This window comes from Pempheris klunzingeri, chromosome 13 (assembly GCF_042242105.1).
Source record: "Pempheris klunzingeri isolate RE-2024b chromosome 13, fPemKlu1.hap1, whole genome shotgun sequence".
Classification (NCBI taxonomy): domain Eukaryota; kingdom Metazoa; phylum Chordata; class Actinopteri; order Acropomatiformes; family Pempheridae; genus Pempheris; species Pempheris klunzingeri.
Window position 1 is genome coordinate 10,610,663 of NC_092024.1, and position 13,655 is coordinate 10,624,317.

At 40.5% G+C, this 13,655-nt stretch overlaps 2 protein-coding genes across 2 annotated transcripts in view; both read right to left on the reverse strand.

Moving 5' to 3' along the window:
• Nucleotides 1-880: 880 nt before the first annotated feature.
• Nucleotides 881-8,952, reverse strand: pomt2 (protein-O-mannosyltransferase 2). Its single transcript, XM_070842517.1, has 21 exons — nt 8,610-8,952; nt 8,433-8,517; nt 8,236-8,340; nt 8,024-8,132; nt 7,670-7,778; nt 7,023-7,182; nt 6,834-6,940; nt 6,652-6,734; nt 5,903-6,012; nt 5,744-5,810; nt 5,595-5,655; nt 5,402-5,480; nt 5,152-5,303; nt 4,955-5,046; nt 4,775-4,851; nt 4,611-4,682; nt 4,466-4,525; nt 4,277-4,382; nt 4,010-4,150; nt 2,003-2,114; nt 881-1,458 (listed from the first exon to the last, which is right to left on the reverse strand). The coding sequence occupies exons 1-21, from the start codon at nt 8,918-8,920 to the stop codon at nt 1,353-1,355; spliced, it is 2,304 nt and encodes a 767-aa protein (XP_070698618.1). The 5' UTR covers nt 8,921-8,952; the 3' UTR covers nt 881-1,352.
• A 1,635-nt stretch (nt 8,953-10,587) lies between these two features.
• The window catches only part of LOC139211510 (latent-transforming growth factor beta-binding protein 2-like), an 80,782-nt gene continuing 77,714 nt past the window's right edge, over nt 10,588-13,655 (reverse strand). Inside the window, exon 41 of the mRNA XM_070841708.1 lies at nt 10,588-12,830. Coding sequence (XP_070697809.1) covers nt 12,655-12,830 — 176 coding nt within the window. The 3' untranslated portion in view covers nt 10,588-12,654. The remainder of the gene's footprint in view (nt 12,831-13,655) is intronic.

The window sequence follows — 13,655 nt, forward strand, 5'->3', positions numbered from 1 at the left end:
TGTTGTACTTCACCAACCTGCCACCAGGCGGCGGGCTGGCCCACTGTCAGAGTACTACTACTGCAGAGTACAAGTACTGCAAGTACTACAAGTACTATACAAGTACACGGTCCGGCATCAAGGTGAGGAAGGAGGCTTAAATATACAGTATGTACATTTACATCCACAGCATAGCCGCCTCCTTCGGTCACATGAATATGTTAATACAGCTCCAGGTCAAGCAATCTATTATGATCTTGTTTTCATGTTTTTAGCTGCTGAATAACTCATGTTGTTTTCTATGGGGAATACATAAATTCACTATTTATAAATAATGTAGTAGTTTCAGAAAGAAGCAGACTAAGTAAAAATGTACACTTCTTGATAGTTTTATTTAAAGTGACATAAAGTTGTCCCATATGGAGGTGATTTAAGAGTTTCATGGTATTAATCTCATCGACATTGCCACACCCAAACTCACAGAACAGTCTTAGATAAATGAAGGATCACAGGCAACCTTATTTTGGTTTTTTCCCCAGATTTTAGGGTGTATTTTGAGTTGCTATACCTGTCTTATGCTGTTTGTCTATAACTCATTATTTCTGCATATCTTGGCCAAAACAGTAAAAGCAGATGTTTAGTCTCAGAGAGACTTACTGGGCTGAATAAAATAATACAATTAAAAAGACAGATCAAATGTAATTGTACAGAAAACATTTTTAAATAAATGCTATTTGAATTTTAAGCAACTTAAATGTTGTTGAGAATATTAAGATGAAACACTGATGATTATGGACATAAGGACAGACTACAAGAATATCAAACTTTATTGGTCATACTGAAATGTACATGGGACACTGACAGTCATTAGTAGTGTTTTACTGCATAAACAGAAGCCAGTACTGGACAGCACCAATACAAAAATACTGAGCACTGAAATCAATACAATCGCAAAACAAAATCATATCCTCTAACTATGTAATAAAAAGTGTTTTCTTTAAAACGGACACATTTGAAGCATTTCAGTTTTCCAAGATTTATTCTCACTCGCTCCTTCCAGGCACTTCAGCTTAATACTGTGACATACAGTCAACACATAAACATGTAGAAGTCCGTTAAGATGTGCTGTGAGTTAAGGCAGCTTGGTGACAGATCTTTATTCTCAGATACTTACTACCCAACACTCTGGCCTTCATATTGCACTAACTCCATTCTGCCGTATAGATTCTACAGTAGTGTGTACCTTATGAAAATGATCTCTTTATGTAAACTCTCTAAAACTCTACGTCTGTCAGACAGATTGATTTAAGTCTCTTATATTCAGAACAGCTGTTAAACATCACAGCATTAGTGTCTTCTTTGTGCAAAGCTGACTAAAACTCCCAGGAGTCCATCCACTTCCGTCCAGCCATGGCGCTGCCCGGCTCGTGTGCCAGAGGACCCGTCATGCCATAGGAGAGCGGATGGAACAGATAGAAGCTGACAAACAGAGAAGGGATTACAGGGATTTATGCAAAGCAGAGGAAGACTTGAAAATATGATCTGAGGCTAAAATCAACAACAGTAGGTATTGGTATGAGTCCATCTGCTACTTTTTAGTACGTTTAGTAGTCAATCAGGGAACAAAAACTGGAAGCAGTGGGGAAATTGCTACTCTGGCTGTGGCAAAAAATAAAAATAATCTGCCCCAGGCTAGCTGTTTCACCCTGCTTCCAGTCTTTGTGCTAAGCTAAGCTAACCACTTGAGTGGGTGACATCGATCTTCTCATCTAACTCTTGCTAAGAATGTAAATAAGCATATTTCCCAAAATGTGAACAACTACTTTAGTACCACAAACACTCTCTTCGCCTTCATGTCAAACCATACCAGATAGAGGCAAGTGCATTTTAGGAGCATCAAGGGAGAGTGGGTATAAATTGATGTATAATCAGAAGAAGCCTCTTTAAATGCAACAGACATCAAACGCTGACGTTATTCCTGTACAACAACAACTACAACATTTTCCTTTGTTAGTAATCTCACCTGTAAAGAACACCGCACAGAAGTACGAGCTGCCCGCCTCTCTGCAGCCAATCACAGTAAGGTGGGCGTAGCAGGAGCTCAGTGCTTTTCAGCAGAACGTCTAATGTAATTCCTGTTAAAATGAAACAAATTGCTTTAACCAGAAGCCCATGATGAAGATGACTGCATCGTCTATTCAAAGTCTGACAACTACTAAAAACATAAATTGATTGTGCATCATGAAAAAAGTTACTATCAAAGGATTTTATCTCCCCTTATTCTTCTTCTTCTCACTTCGGTTTGGGGATAATAAGACTCTGTGATCTGGAACCACAATTCCCACAATGCTTTGGGTGATTGTTCTTTTAGCCTATGTTTGTTTTCATTTTGGCAAATAGACACCGTTACAAGTGTGCCGAATTAACTGTTAGCAGTTCCTGTTTGCAACTATCACATGGATGTACCAACAACTATCACTGTATTACTTTTACTGAAGAGAAACTAAAAACTGGATGATTCTCAAAGCAAGTTCTGGAGTTAAAAGGAGAATTTTTTTGTGATTTCTAAGTGGATTTATGGATGTTATATTTGTGATGGACATTGGAGAGAATGCTATCCTCACTAAGTGTAAGTCACACTTTAAAAAAATCAAATGTATTGTATGCATATTGTAATGGAAAAATACTGAAATGACAATTAGTTGTTGATGACCTTTGAAAGCACAAGTGTAACAACACTGAAACATGCCAAATGTATATATCTGCCCTGCAACTGATCCTAAGAAAAGGACATGGCGAAAACAGGAAAACACCTGGAGTTGAGTTTGAGGGCATTTGATCAGAAAACAGGAAACCACCTTGATTTTAGCATTAGGGAGGATGACCAGAAATTAGGGAGTTACCTTGGCTATTGTCGCTCTTTGTGTCTGTGATTTATAATGCTATGTTTTACTTAGATTTTTACCTTATAAGGAAGAAAACCATTTGTGCTTATGATACGCCCAATTGCCTATAATACTCTGTCTCATATCTCTTTGTGCCAGTCAACTCCTTCACTCTCTTGTAGTGTGTGTGACTTGACTCTCTTGCAAGATCTGCTGATATTAAAGAACTCAGTTTGCTTTACATTGCACCGAGCTTGGTTTTATTTCATATAGCGATTTTTCTACAACAATATTTGTTCATATTTGACTTGGTTGAACTATTTATAAGATATACACTACTCACAAAAAGTTAGGGATATTCAGCTTTCAGGTGAAATTTCAGGATGAACCTAAAATGCATTCTAACCTTTCCAGGTGAACTTAATGTGACCTTCTCTAAACCTTTGAATGCACATGTCCAACTGTTCAGTGTTTCAGTACTTTTTGCACAAGTTGCTGTTCTCTAACAAGAAGCTTAACAACAAAATTCACAACAGGTTTGATCCATGAATCGACCAATACATTTCCTGCTTCAGTTAGAATTGGTATTTAAACAGTCCTCCTCATCCTGCTGTTCACATTCTGACATCATGAGACCAAGACGACACCTAACAGTTGATCAGCAGCACCTCGCCATTGCGAGGCTTCAAACAGGAAGTCCTCAGATGGAAGTTTTCACTGAGCTTAGAGGGTCACAGAGTGTCATCAGGAGGTTGCAACAGAGATACAGAGTGACTGGAAGAGTCCCAATTCATTGAGACACTGAAAATTTTTTGCTGTGGTTTACCTACCACTGTTGTTAGATTTTCTTTCAATAAATTGTTTAAAATGAAGAAATTACCATTGCATGCTTCTACTTAAATGCCCTACTTTCATGATATAATATCACTGTCGCATTAACTTTTTCCATTTTCCATAAATTTCACCTGAAAGTCGAATATCCCTAACTTTTTGTGAGTAGTGTATATATAACTTATAAGAATGACTTTTTTGGACCCAAGTATTTAGAATGCCTTTCTTTTTATGCAGTGTCTTTTCCTCACATCTCTCCCTCCAGTTTGACAACCTCTCATAAATATATATATATATAAAATGGGAGTCAGTACCTGTTAGCATGCTGCTGAAGAGCATTGCAGGGAAGTAGTGGTGGTAGTAGAGGACACGGCCCATAGCATAGAAAGGTGCATAGTGCAGCAGCCACCCGAGGAGTAGCAGCCCTCCGTCTCTCTTGAGAACAAGACAATGCTCTGAAAGACAAAGAGTGGAGTACAGAACCTTTATTTGATGTTTAAAATCACCTTTTTACCGCTGCTGCAACCATGAGCTGACATTGACATTGTACATTGTGATGGTACCGCTGTCAATAATCATACCTATTCTTTTTTGGCCCAATGAGAGACCTCTTTGGATCGCTATAGACGCCACCGCCACCATGATAAGGTACAATCCCAAACTGGCCAGGTTCAACCACCAGACCACCTGAAAAAGAGTATTTAATCATGAGGGCATCGATGTGAGGTCATCAGCAGAGGAAAAATGAAGCAAGCTGAAGACAGACTTACAGGGTTTCCCAGCAGGTAAACACGATACTCCGTGTCATTCACTCCAGAAAACCTCAACCCCTTTACAGGAATAAAAGGAATTAAAAAGGAGTCATGCATTTAATTTTACAGAAATAAACTTTATACCGCAGATCATTCGAAGCACCTGATAGTTGATGGGCCAGTGCCAGGGTTTTGAGTTCATCTCATTGTCTTTGGGTTTCAAGCCACTGTTACCCTAAAGAGATATTTCAATTAATGATTTCTAAAAAAAAAAAAAAACACATTCTTTAGGCACAAATGTGAGCATTATTCCTCATCGTTTCTTACTCTTATCATAACAATGTGAGACTCCAGTAAGATCTCCAGAAAATGAGGCTTCAGCACAGACAGACTTATGTTGGGCACTGCCGGAACACACAGGAGGAGAAACATGTTGGTTAGTCTTTGACATCGTGAGGTAGAATGTGTTTGTGAATGTGTTGTTGTGAAGGAATGTGTTTCTTTTACGTTTAGGATTGATATGATCTTCAATGTTCCACTGAGAGCTTGGAGTCTCCTTCAAGTAGGGACTGCAGGTCACCTCCACCTGCTCCCAGCCCCTGAGAGGAAACGAGATGCGCTCTGACTGTCCGTACACATAACGAATCTTCAGTAGAAAAGACGCTTTAAGTCAGAGCAGAGAGAGAGAGAGAGTAGAGTTTTACCACTTTGGGAGTGTCTTCCCGGAGGAGTACAGCACACAACCTGTAGCTCGGTGCAGAAAGCGGACTTTGCTGCGCAGCACCTTGACCAGGTCGCCCTTCCGACCTCCACACACCTCCACCTGCCACAGGTCATTGGTGTCGCCTGTGCCATTCTAAGAACAGGCCGAACACGGAGAGGAACAGTTCAACACCTCCAACAACACAATGAACAGTTCTTTTTAGTGCAGCTTTATGTTACGGGCCAACTCACGATGCCGTAGCCTGTAACCTGAAAGTGTTTCTTGGTCAGAGGGGCCTCATGGAGGTGACTGTGAAGGTTACGGGTCGTTCTGAGGAAAAAAAAACCCCCAAAAACAGGATTATTTGGTTTGACATTGCATCATATAAAGCAGCAAACATTAAATAAAGTATTTTTAATTTGACTGTCCTGTAGAGTCACTTACTCTTTGTGCTCCAGTCGAATGATGTCACCGTGACGGACCAGATCAGGCGTCCCAGAATGAGCTTAAAAAAACAATAATAGTGAGAGGCTCAAAACGTTACTTCCTTATAAAAGCTATTTCTAAACAGCAAGTCGACCCCATCTTCTCACTTTCATTATCACCCTGTCTGCGAACAAGCCACACGTTGTTGTAGTCCTTATGGAGATACGCCGTCACCTGCGGGGAGCAAAGTCAAATAAAATGTTCACAGATAATTAGCGCATTTAATTACCTTTAAGAATGTTTTACACTTGAACCTGTAGTCTGACCTGCTGCTGCCTCGCTCCCACTCCCTCAGGGTATAAGTGCCAATGAGAGTGCAAATAGCCTCCAGCAATACGAAGGTTTTTCACTGTGATGGTGGAGCCATATGCCAGGTCTGTATCAGAGGAACACGATTTAGATTCACATCATTACAAAACACAATTTCTTGTAGTTAGAAATGTCTTATGAAATGTCATTTAAAGTGGCGAAGAGCATAAAAAAGAACAGTAATCCATGCTATTAGTGATTATTTTCATAATCAAACAACAACAAAAATGTCAGAAAATGGTGATAAATGTTGATCACTGTTTCCAAAAGTCCAAGGGGACGTCCTTAAATGTGTTGTTTTGTCCAAAACCCAAAAGATATTCTGTTTACTATCAGAGAGGACTAGAGAAAGAGTAGAAAATATTCACATTTGAGAAACTAAAATTGGAGAATTTGGACATTTAAAAAAAAAGAATTACTCAAAACGATGAATCAATTATCAAATAGTTGGCAATTAATTTGATAGTTGACACCTTATTTATGAATCGACTAAACGTCGCTGCTCTGATCCTTGATGACAAAACCCTGATATGTTACTTTGTGAAGACAGTAAAATGTAAGCAAATGTTTCCGCCCATCTGGCTGTCATCAATACTAAAGGAATGCCTACGTTTGTCTTTGACCTCCTTTTCCATTTTCTTATTGGTGTTTTCGTAAACACAGCTGTGGAGTCATGTGGTTTTAGTCACAAGTGTTTAGGACTCACACTCGGGCATGGACGCGTTGTGTAGGTTGTTCCCAATTAGACGGGACTGAAAGGCTGAACTGAAGAAACCGTCTCCTGGTCCACTGGTGAGAGAAGACGTTGACGATTTACCCAAACAATGCAGCAATGTCATCACGCGGTATTCTGTGAGGTCAGCGGTAATCTCACTGTATTAGACGCACCTTTTGTTCAACACCACAAAATGGACGGCAAATATTGTAACATAGAGGAGGAGTGGAAGCAGGATGAGTCCAAAAACGCGAGCCAGGAAGTGCTTTGCAATTTCCACCTGGAGACAGAAAATAAGCCTCAAGCATCACTCATCAACACTGTCAGTGTCCAGTTACCGTTAAAAGCATGCTGCTGTTTACCAATGAGAGGCTCCGGTCTCCCAGAAGTCTCCAGAGGTCCCAGACTGTGTTCAGTCCCACCAGCAGGATGACAAACAGACCCACAAACTTCACCCCCAAAGCCCCGGCCAGGTTCACACCAGTCAGTGCCAGCCACAGCCACCAGGAGGCAGTAAAAGGCCTGAAAACAAAGTTAGAAATAACAGTAAGTAACAATAAGTTAGCTTAAAAAGTTACAAAAATATGTGGCATGTTCTGCAGATGTCCCACCATTATGAACATGAACACTGTTGCTTGTTGGAAGATAGACTGTTATTACTTTAGGACTGTAACTCCAAGAATTTCATCACTTTTTCTAGCAACCAGTTAATGTCCATCCTAAGACAGACATCTGTCTTAAATCTATTTATTTTGACACAAAAAAAAATCAACAAAATTAAATTTACACTTGGTGTGAAATAGGAAATAAGCAAGTTATGCATGAGAAGCTACAACCAGCACATCTCTAGCATTTCACCTGAAGAAACTGGTGCATTCATTGAAGATTACCTGATTCAGATTCTAAATAATCCTTCATTAGCTAGCCATTACTGTAACTAACCGACCAACTAACTGATTCATCAATGACTGCACTGCATGAGGCAAAAGTCCTCGTGGTGGCGTCCTACCAGGGTCTCTGCTGGTTGAACTTGACCATGCTCAGCACTGATGCCATGATGAAGAACATGAGAATCGGGTCCAGCAGGATGTACTGGGAGATGGTGATGCAGCCAGTGTCTGTCAGGAAGGCGAAAGAAAGCACAAATTAATCCTTTTTACATTAGGATACATGCAAGCTGCTAGATCTGTTTGACACACGGAACAGAAAATTACTTCAAAGTTATTTTAGACATACAGTAGCTGTTTCTCTACTTCCCAGAATGTGTCTGTGCAGGTTCCACACAGACTTAGATGCTTTTAGTGAACTGCATCTTTTACATGCTTGTGAGTTGTCCCTTTCAAACAATTAGATGATGACTCACCAAATATGAGCAGGACGGCAGTGATGAGAGCAGCAGTGTGAGACTGAGACAACTCCAGTACCGTGAGGTACGCAAAGATTGGGAGAAAGGAGCCCAACGCGGCACAAAACTGTAGGCCAAGAGGCAGGACAGACACATCAGCAGCATTAATACGTCCTCTTAAAATAGTATGAATTCAAATTGGATTGTTAATCGATGAAAGAGCAGCTTACTCCTCTCATCCCCCAGTAGCTGTGGTGCTCATATTTATCCCCTGGCTTTATGAAAGGAAAGGTGCCGTCATAATTGGTCATGTAACCGGCGAGGCCGATCAGCATCTGCAACAGAGTTAAGGAGGGAGGTGAATGGTTCATCAGTACTGGAGGTTTCCCTGAAGACGCTGCAGCCTGCACAAACGGGATGATCTCACTTTTCCCAGAGGAGGATGCACGTCAAAGAAGAAGGTCCTGTTGATGTAGTAGCTTCCCATCTTTCCGAAGTGAGTCTCATCCCAGCTGAAACACCAAAAAACAGGATACGGTCAAACAAAAAGTCACCCTAGGATGGACAAAATCCACATGCATGGATGAAGAGGACCCTCACTCACCACACATGAGGGGGCTCGGTTATCTTGTAGAGGCGTGTGGAGAAAGACAGCCCCGCCACCAGCATCAGCAGCACTCTGTGTGGGGGCTCATTCGCGGCATGTCCTCTGGAGGAGCTCTGAGCAGATGTCCTATCTGAGGACTGGCTGCCATCTTTTGACAAGTGTCCTGCAGTTGGACTGGTTCGGTCCTCTGACAAAGGAGTGGATGTGGTTTGGGAGGTCTTTTCTGAGGTGGGAATGATTTTCCTGTTTCGTAGTGCTGAGGTGTTCCCTGTTTTGTCCCATTCTGAAATACATTCTTCCTTTGCCATTAGGAAATAAACCCTGTAACAAAATAATCAGACTCCCCTCCAAGCCAGGCCAGTCTAATATTAGGAAACACTACCTACACATGTAATAACAGCAGCTAGTTAATGAGTGGGATCTAGGTGATGTGTAGCTGTGCTGTCTGGGACAAATAACTACATTTAGCTTGGATATTAGCAAGATTTCATACGGGAGCACCGGCTATCGGTGCTCAGTGTTTAAAGTCAAAACAGGCGGTACTGACAGTGAATGTCACACCTTTCCCACTCAACAAATTAACACTATTAGACATAATATTAGTTACACTGCCGCCTGCCAAGCTATTAGGGCATTTTCATCGGTAACATACTTATCCTAGCAAGCTACTTCTCTGTATTCGCTCGTCAAATGGCGGATTTTCAGACAAAAGCAGATTAAAACAGTGCTAACGGTCTCTATCGCCTCAAATTACCGTTTTATTATTCAAAGATTCACATTAGCAGCACAGCGAGAGCACAAGGGGCAGCAGCTCGACTCAACGAAACACGTATGAGGCGAGGGGGCTTCTGGGAGGTGTAGTCCACTGTGTTATTAATGCGGGCACGGTAGCGCGGGGTAAACACAACTTCCCAGTATCCTCCAGGAATAGCGGTTAACCAATAGAAAAAACTTATGGAAAAGCCCCGATGTGCAGTTGTATTCCACCACTAGAGGGAGATAACGTGTAAAAAATAAATGAATAGTCATTTCTTTCTTTCTCCTCTTGTTTTGTTGATAATGTGAGATGTTGTGGTTAACACAACGAGCATTTCCGGCCCTAAATTCTGATTTATTTGTTGTCTCACTCAGGGGAAATAAAGTCTGTTGTTCATATCCGTGCTCAAACACCCAAACACCAGTGGTGAGAAACTAGTGTCTTTGCTCCAATGATGTTAGGTGCAATTTTGAGATACATTTTAAGTATTTACATTTTCTACTACCTAATGCTTTTACTTGACTACATTACAGAAAAAAAAGTACAGATCTCTACTGCACTACACTTATTTGGCAGCTATATAGATGTGAATTAAGAGTATAAATAAGGTAGAATAGCCGTACATTGACAAGCAGCAACATTAAATATGCTGCTTACATGCCGATGTACCAAAAGCAGTACTTCAATAATCCACTAACATTAGTATTTACCACTAAAACCAGATGTCTTTCTGTATAATAAATACTTCTGATAGCTTTAAGAGCATTTGATGGGAACAATTCTGCACTTTTACTTGTAATGGAGTATTTTGCAGTGTGTTATTACTGCTTTTACTTACTAGATTTGAGTACATCTGCCACCGCTTCCAAACACACACTTGAGACTACTTACACAGTAATGTGCCAGATCCATATATGCATCCATATCCATACAGATATGTATATAGCGGTGATCCCTATACATAACTGCACCAAACTGTTCAACAGCCACTCTGCTTGGTGTAAGAATATCATCTATTAACTTTATTATCATTAGTAGTCGTAATATACCACATACTACAGCTAATAAACTTACTGTTCTTGTTCTAATACACATAACAAACTTCCATGGCAGTGAATGACTATGTGACATGATGCATGCAAGGTGCCTTTTTTTTCAAAGCAAATCATCAAAGACATTGATATTTTTTATGTTTTTATTTTGATGACTGATAGCGATTACAGTCAGGAGGTAAACAAAATGAATGAGCATGATTATTTCCAATGACCACAGCTTTACAACAAGACATTTATCTCAAGTTATTTGCGGGTTTGAAAGGCTTTAAATATACCGACTTTGACCTAAATGTTAAGACAGCACAGTAAAGTACAGCGGACATCGAGTGGAAACATTTGTACAACTGTAAGTTAATAGGTTATGAATGCATGTTCAGGGCAGAAGTCTTGAACTTTGACTTTTCTGTTGAGATTTCTTGAGAGAAGTTCAGTCCATTAGACAAATAACGCCTTTATTTTCTAAGACCTGAATATAAAAGACAAAAGTGTATGACTGGGAGTTCAGAAACCAAATGAGTATGCTGATACCGTCTATCATACATTCATTAAGATCCAACAGAGACTAAAAGAGATAAATGTTCACAATCACTAATATTTAGCCATAAAGTTGTGACGCACAGAAGTTGATGCTTGCATTTCAAAAGCATTGTCTTTGTAATGAACTCGAAGAGACAAAATGTCTGATTAGCACAGTGCTGCCACTTCCAAAAAATATATTTCATTGTCTGCTCCACAGGGCAGGGTATACACACAGTTCCTCTGGTACAGTGTCAGCCACTCTCCTCATACATAAAAAGATATGCTTTTAAAAAAAACATTTTTACAGACATGTATAAATCTACAAAGCTATAATGCCAGACTTTTCTTACATTTTGTGTTTTATGTCAAACAAAATATTGGTTGTGCTATAATGCATTAAGAGAATATGCAACACAAATAATACATAGTACTAGATCTGTACAAAATATACCAAACCTCTCCAACGAAGCCTTTGTCTTTAGGTGCATTCGGAGACGCACACATGGGAATGGTCTGATGTGAGATCTGAGATCCAATTGCATTGCAGATGAATGTAAATGTAAATGTTCTTTTTGCCTGTGTGACACATAAGACGGTGATATTTGCGGATGATTTTGACTAACTTACCTTCCTGTTGTTTCAGAAGGTAGGCCAGAAAGCGGCCTAGAATCAAACTCCGATAAAGTCATGGTACATACGGTTTTTACAAAAGTATTTATCAAGTTAATACTGTTAAAAAGATATTTAAAAATCTGGGATCAGTCCATGATTTCCTACTTAATTGCTGGTGTTAAGATTGTAAAAATGGTGTCAAACAGAGGAAGGCAGGTTATACCTATTGCACCTTTTAAAAAAAAAGAAATTACATAGATCATCATATACATCTAGAGTCTTTCCAGGTCCACGTAAAGGCGGAAATTTTTAATGTGTTTGGCGTGTGTTGACTTCCCAGTTCTTGGTCCAGAGCTTCTTCACCTTCAGCACGTAGTTAATCTTGAGGAATAGAAAGACAGCTGTAAAAAAAAAAAAAGTTCTCTCTTTTGAATTTCTAATATTTGTCATCCCAGGCGTCCGTTTAGTCCGATGCCAATGCTAATCACAATGACTGATCATATTGCTGAGAGGTTCGACAGTGGCACGCAAGCTGATTTATGAGTGTCTGATTTCTTGTGATGTTCGTTTTCTTTACGAAAGACGTTTGTTATCTCCCCACACTGTCTCTGAGGTCAATTGGCGAGACAAATAAAACAAGAGGAATCAAGTGTGCCCTCTGAAATAGGTTGCTTTCTTAGTTTGCAGAGGCCCGTCATGTAAATGAAATAAATAACACAACAAAAAAAAAAAAAAAGTGACAGAGAAAATAATGTGGAAAATATATCTGCATATCAAATTGCCAGGGGTTAAAAAAGATCAGTCCACAAAATCCCTTTAAGGCAAATGGATATCTGGTGAATACTAAATCCCATGTAATACATTCACTGCAAAATTCCTGGTCCTCTTGATTGTGTATGAGGGGGATCTGAGTGGGTTTCTGTGCAAGTGTGTGTGCTTTTGTATGTGTGTGTCGTGTGTAGGGAAACGAGTTTGGACGTCTCAGCGTTACTGTTGGAGGTTTAGTGCCAGGCCCCCCGAGGGGGGAAAAGAGCAGGGGGTGGGGGGTGGGGTGGGGGTGCATGGTGATCTTTGAGCCAGCGCTCCAACAGTCGCTGTCTCAGTTTGCGCTCTCCTCGGGCTCAGACTCCGGGATCGCTGGGATGCATTTGTGAGGCTTGGCAGAGGCCACGAAGCCCGGCAAACAGGTGCACTTGTACGATCCCTCGGTGTTGGTGCACTGCCCGTTCTGACACAAGGGCACCTTGTCGCTGATGTCCTCACACTCGTTTATGTCTGCGGCAAAAGGAGACATGACCAGTAGTCAGCAGGGAGATTTCACAGTTCAAACAGCTGCCTGCGCCACATCTGCTGCTGCTGGAATGCTCAAGCGATTCATATTTCTGATTTCACCTTCCTTCTTCCTCCTCTCTTCTTTCCCCCTCTCTTCCCTCTTTTCCTCCTTCCTTCTCTCTTCCTTTTTTTTTTACTTTGTCTAGCCATCTTCCTCCCTCTCTCTACCTCCTTCCTTTCTTATTTCTTCTTTCCTCCCTCCTTTATCCATCTTTTTTTCTCCCTCCCTCCCTCTCTCCCTTCCTTCCTTCCTGTCTTTAAGTTTGAAAGTCCATTCTTGCCCTTGGAAACAGCGGCTGACTAAACCACCTCACCTCCAAGTTCATTTAATAGCTATTCTGGAACTTTCTATCATATCCCATGACTTTCATCAGCAGATGGAGTTGGAACTCAAAACACAGACTTTGAAAATCAACTAAACTGACATGGAAGAGAAGTCCTTTAAGCACTCATGTATTAATAGTAGTAAATGGAGTGTTTTAGTGGACTGTTTGTCAGACCAAACAAGACGTTTGATCGACCAATTTAATCTTGAAAAGAATCCGCAGAATCATCAGAAAAGGAAAATAATCGTTACTTGTGCCCCATACAAGCTCCACAGCAGCTACTAAATGAACCGTGAGGTGAGACTGTTGAACGCATTATGCAATCCTGCGAGAAATAAACAAGGATGTTTTGATTCGTTCCACTAAAATTCACATTTGGAGGTACCAATGGATATGTTGCATAATATCTCATCTTGTGGATCTTGAATCAAACATGCCGTCA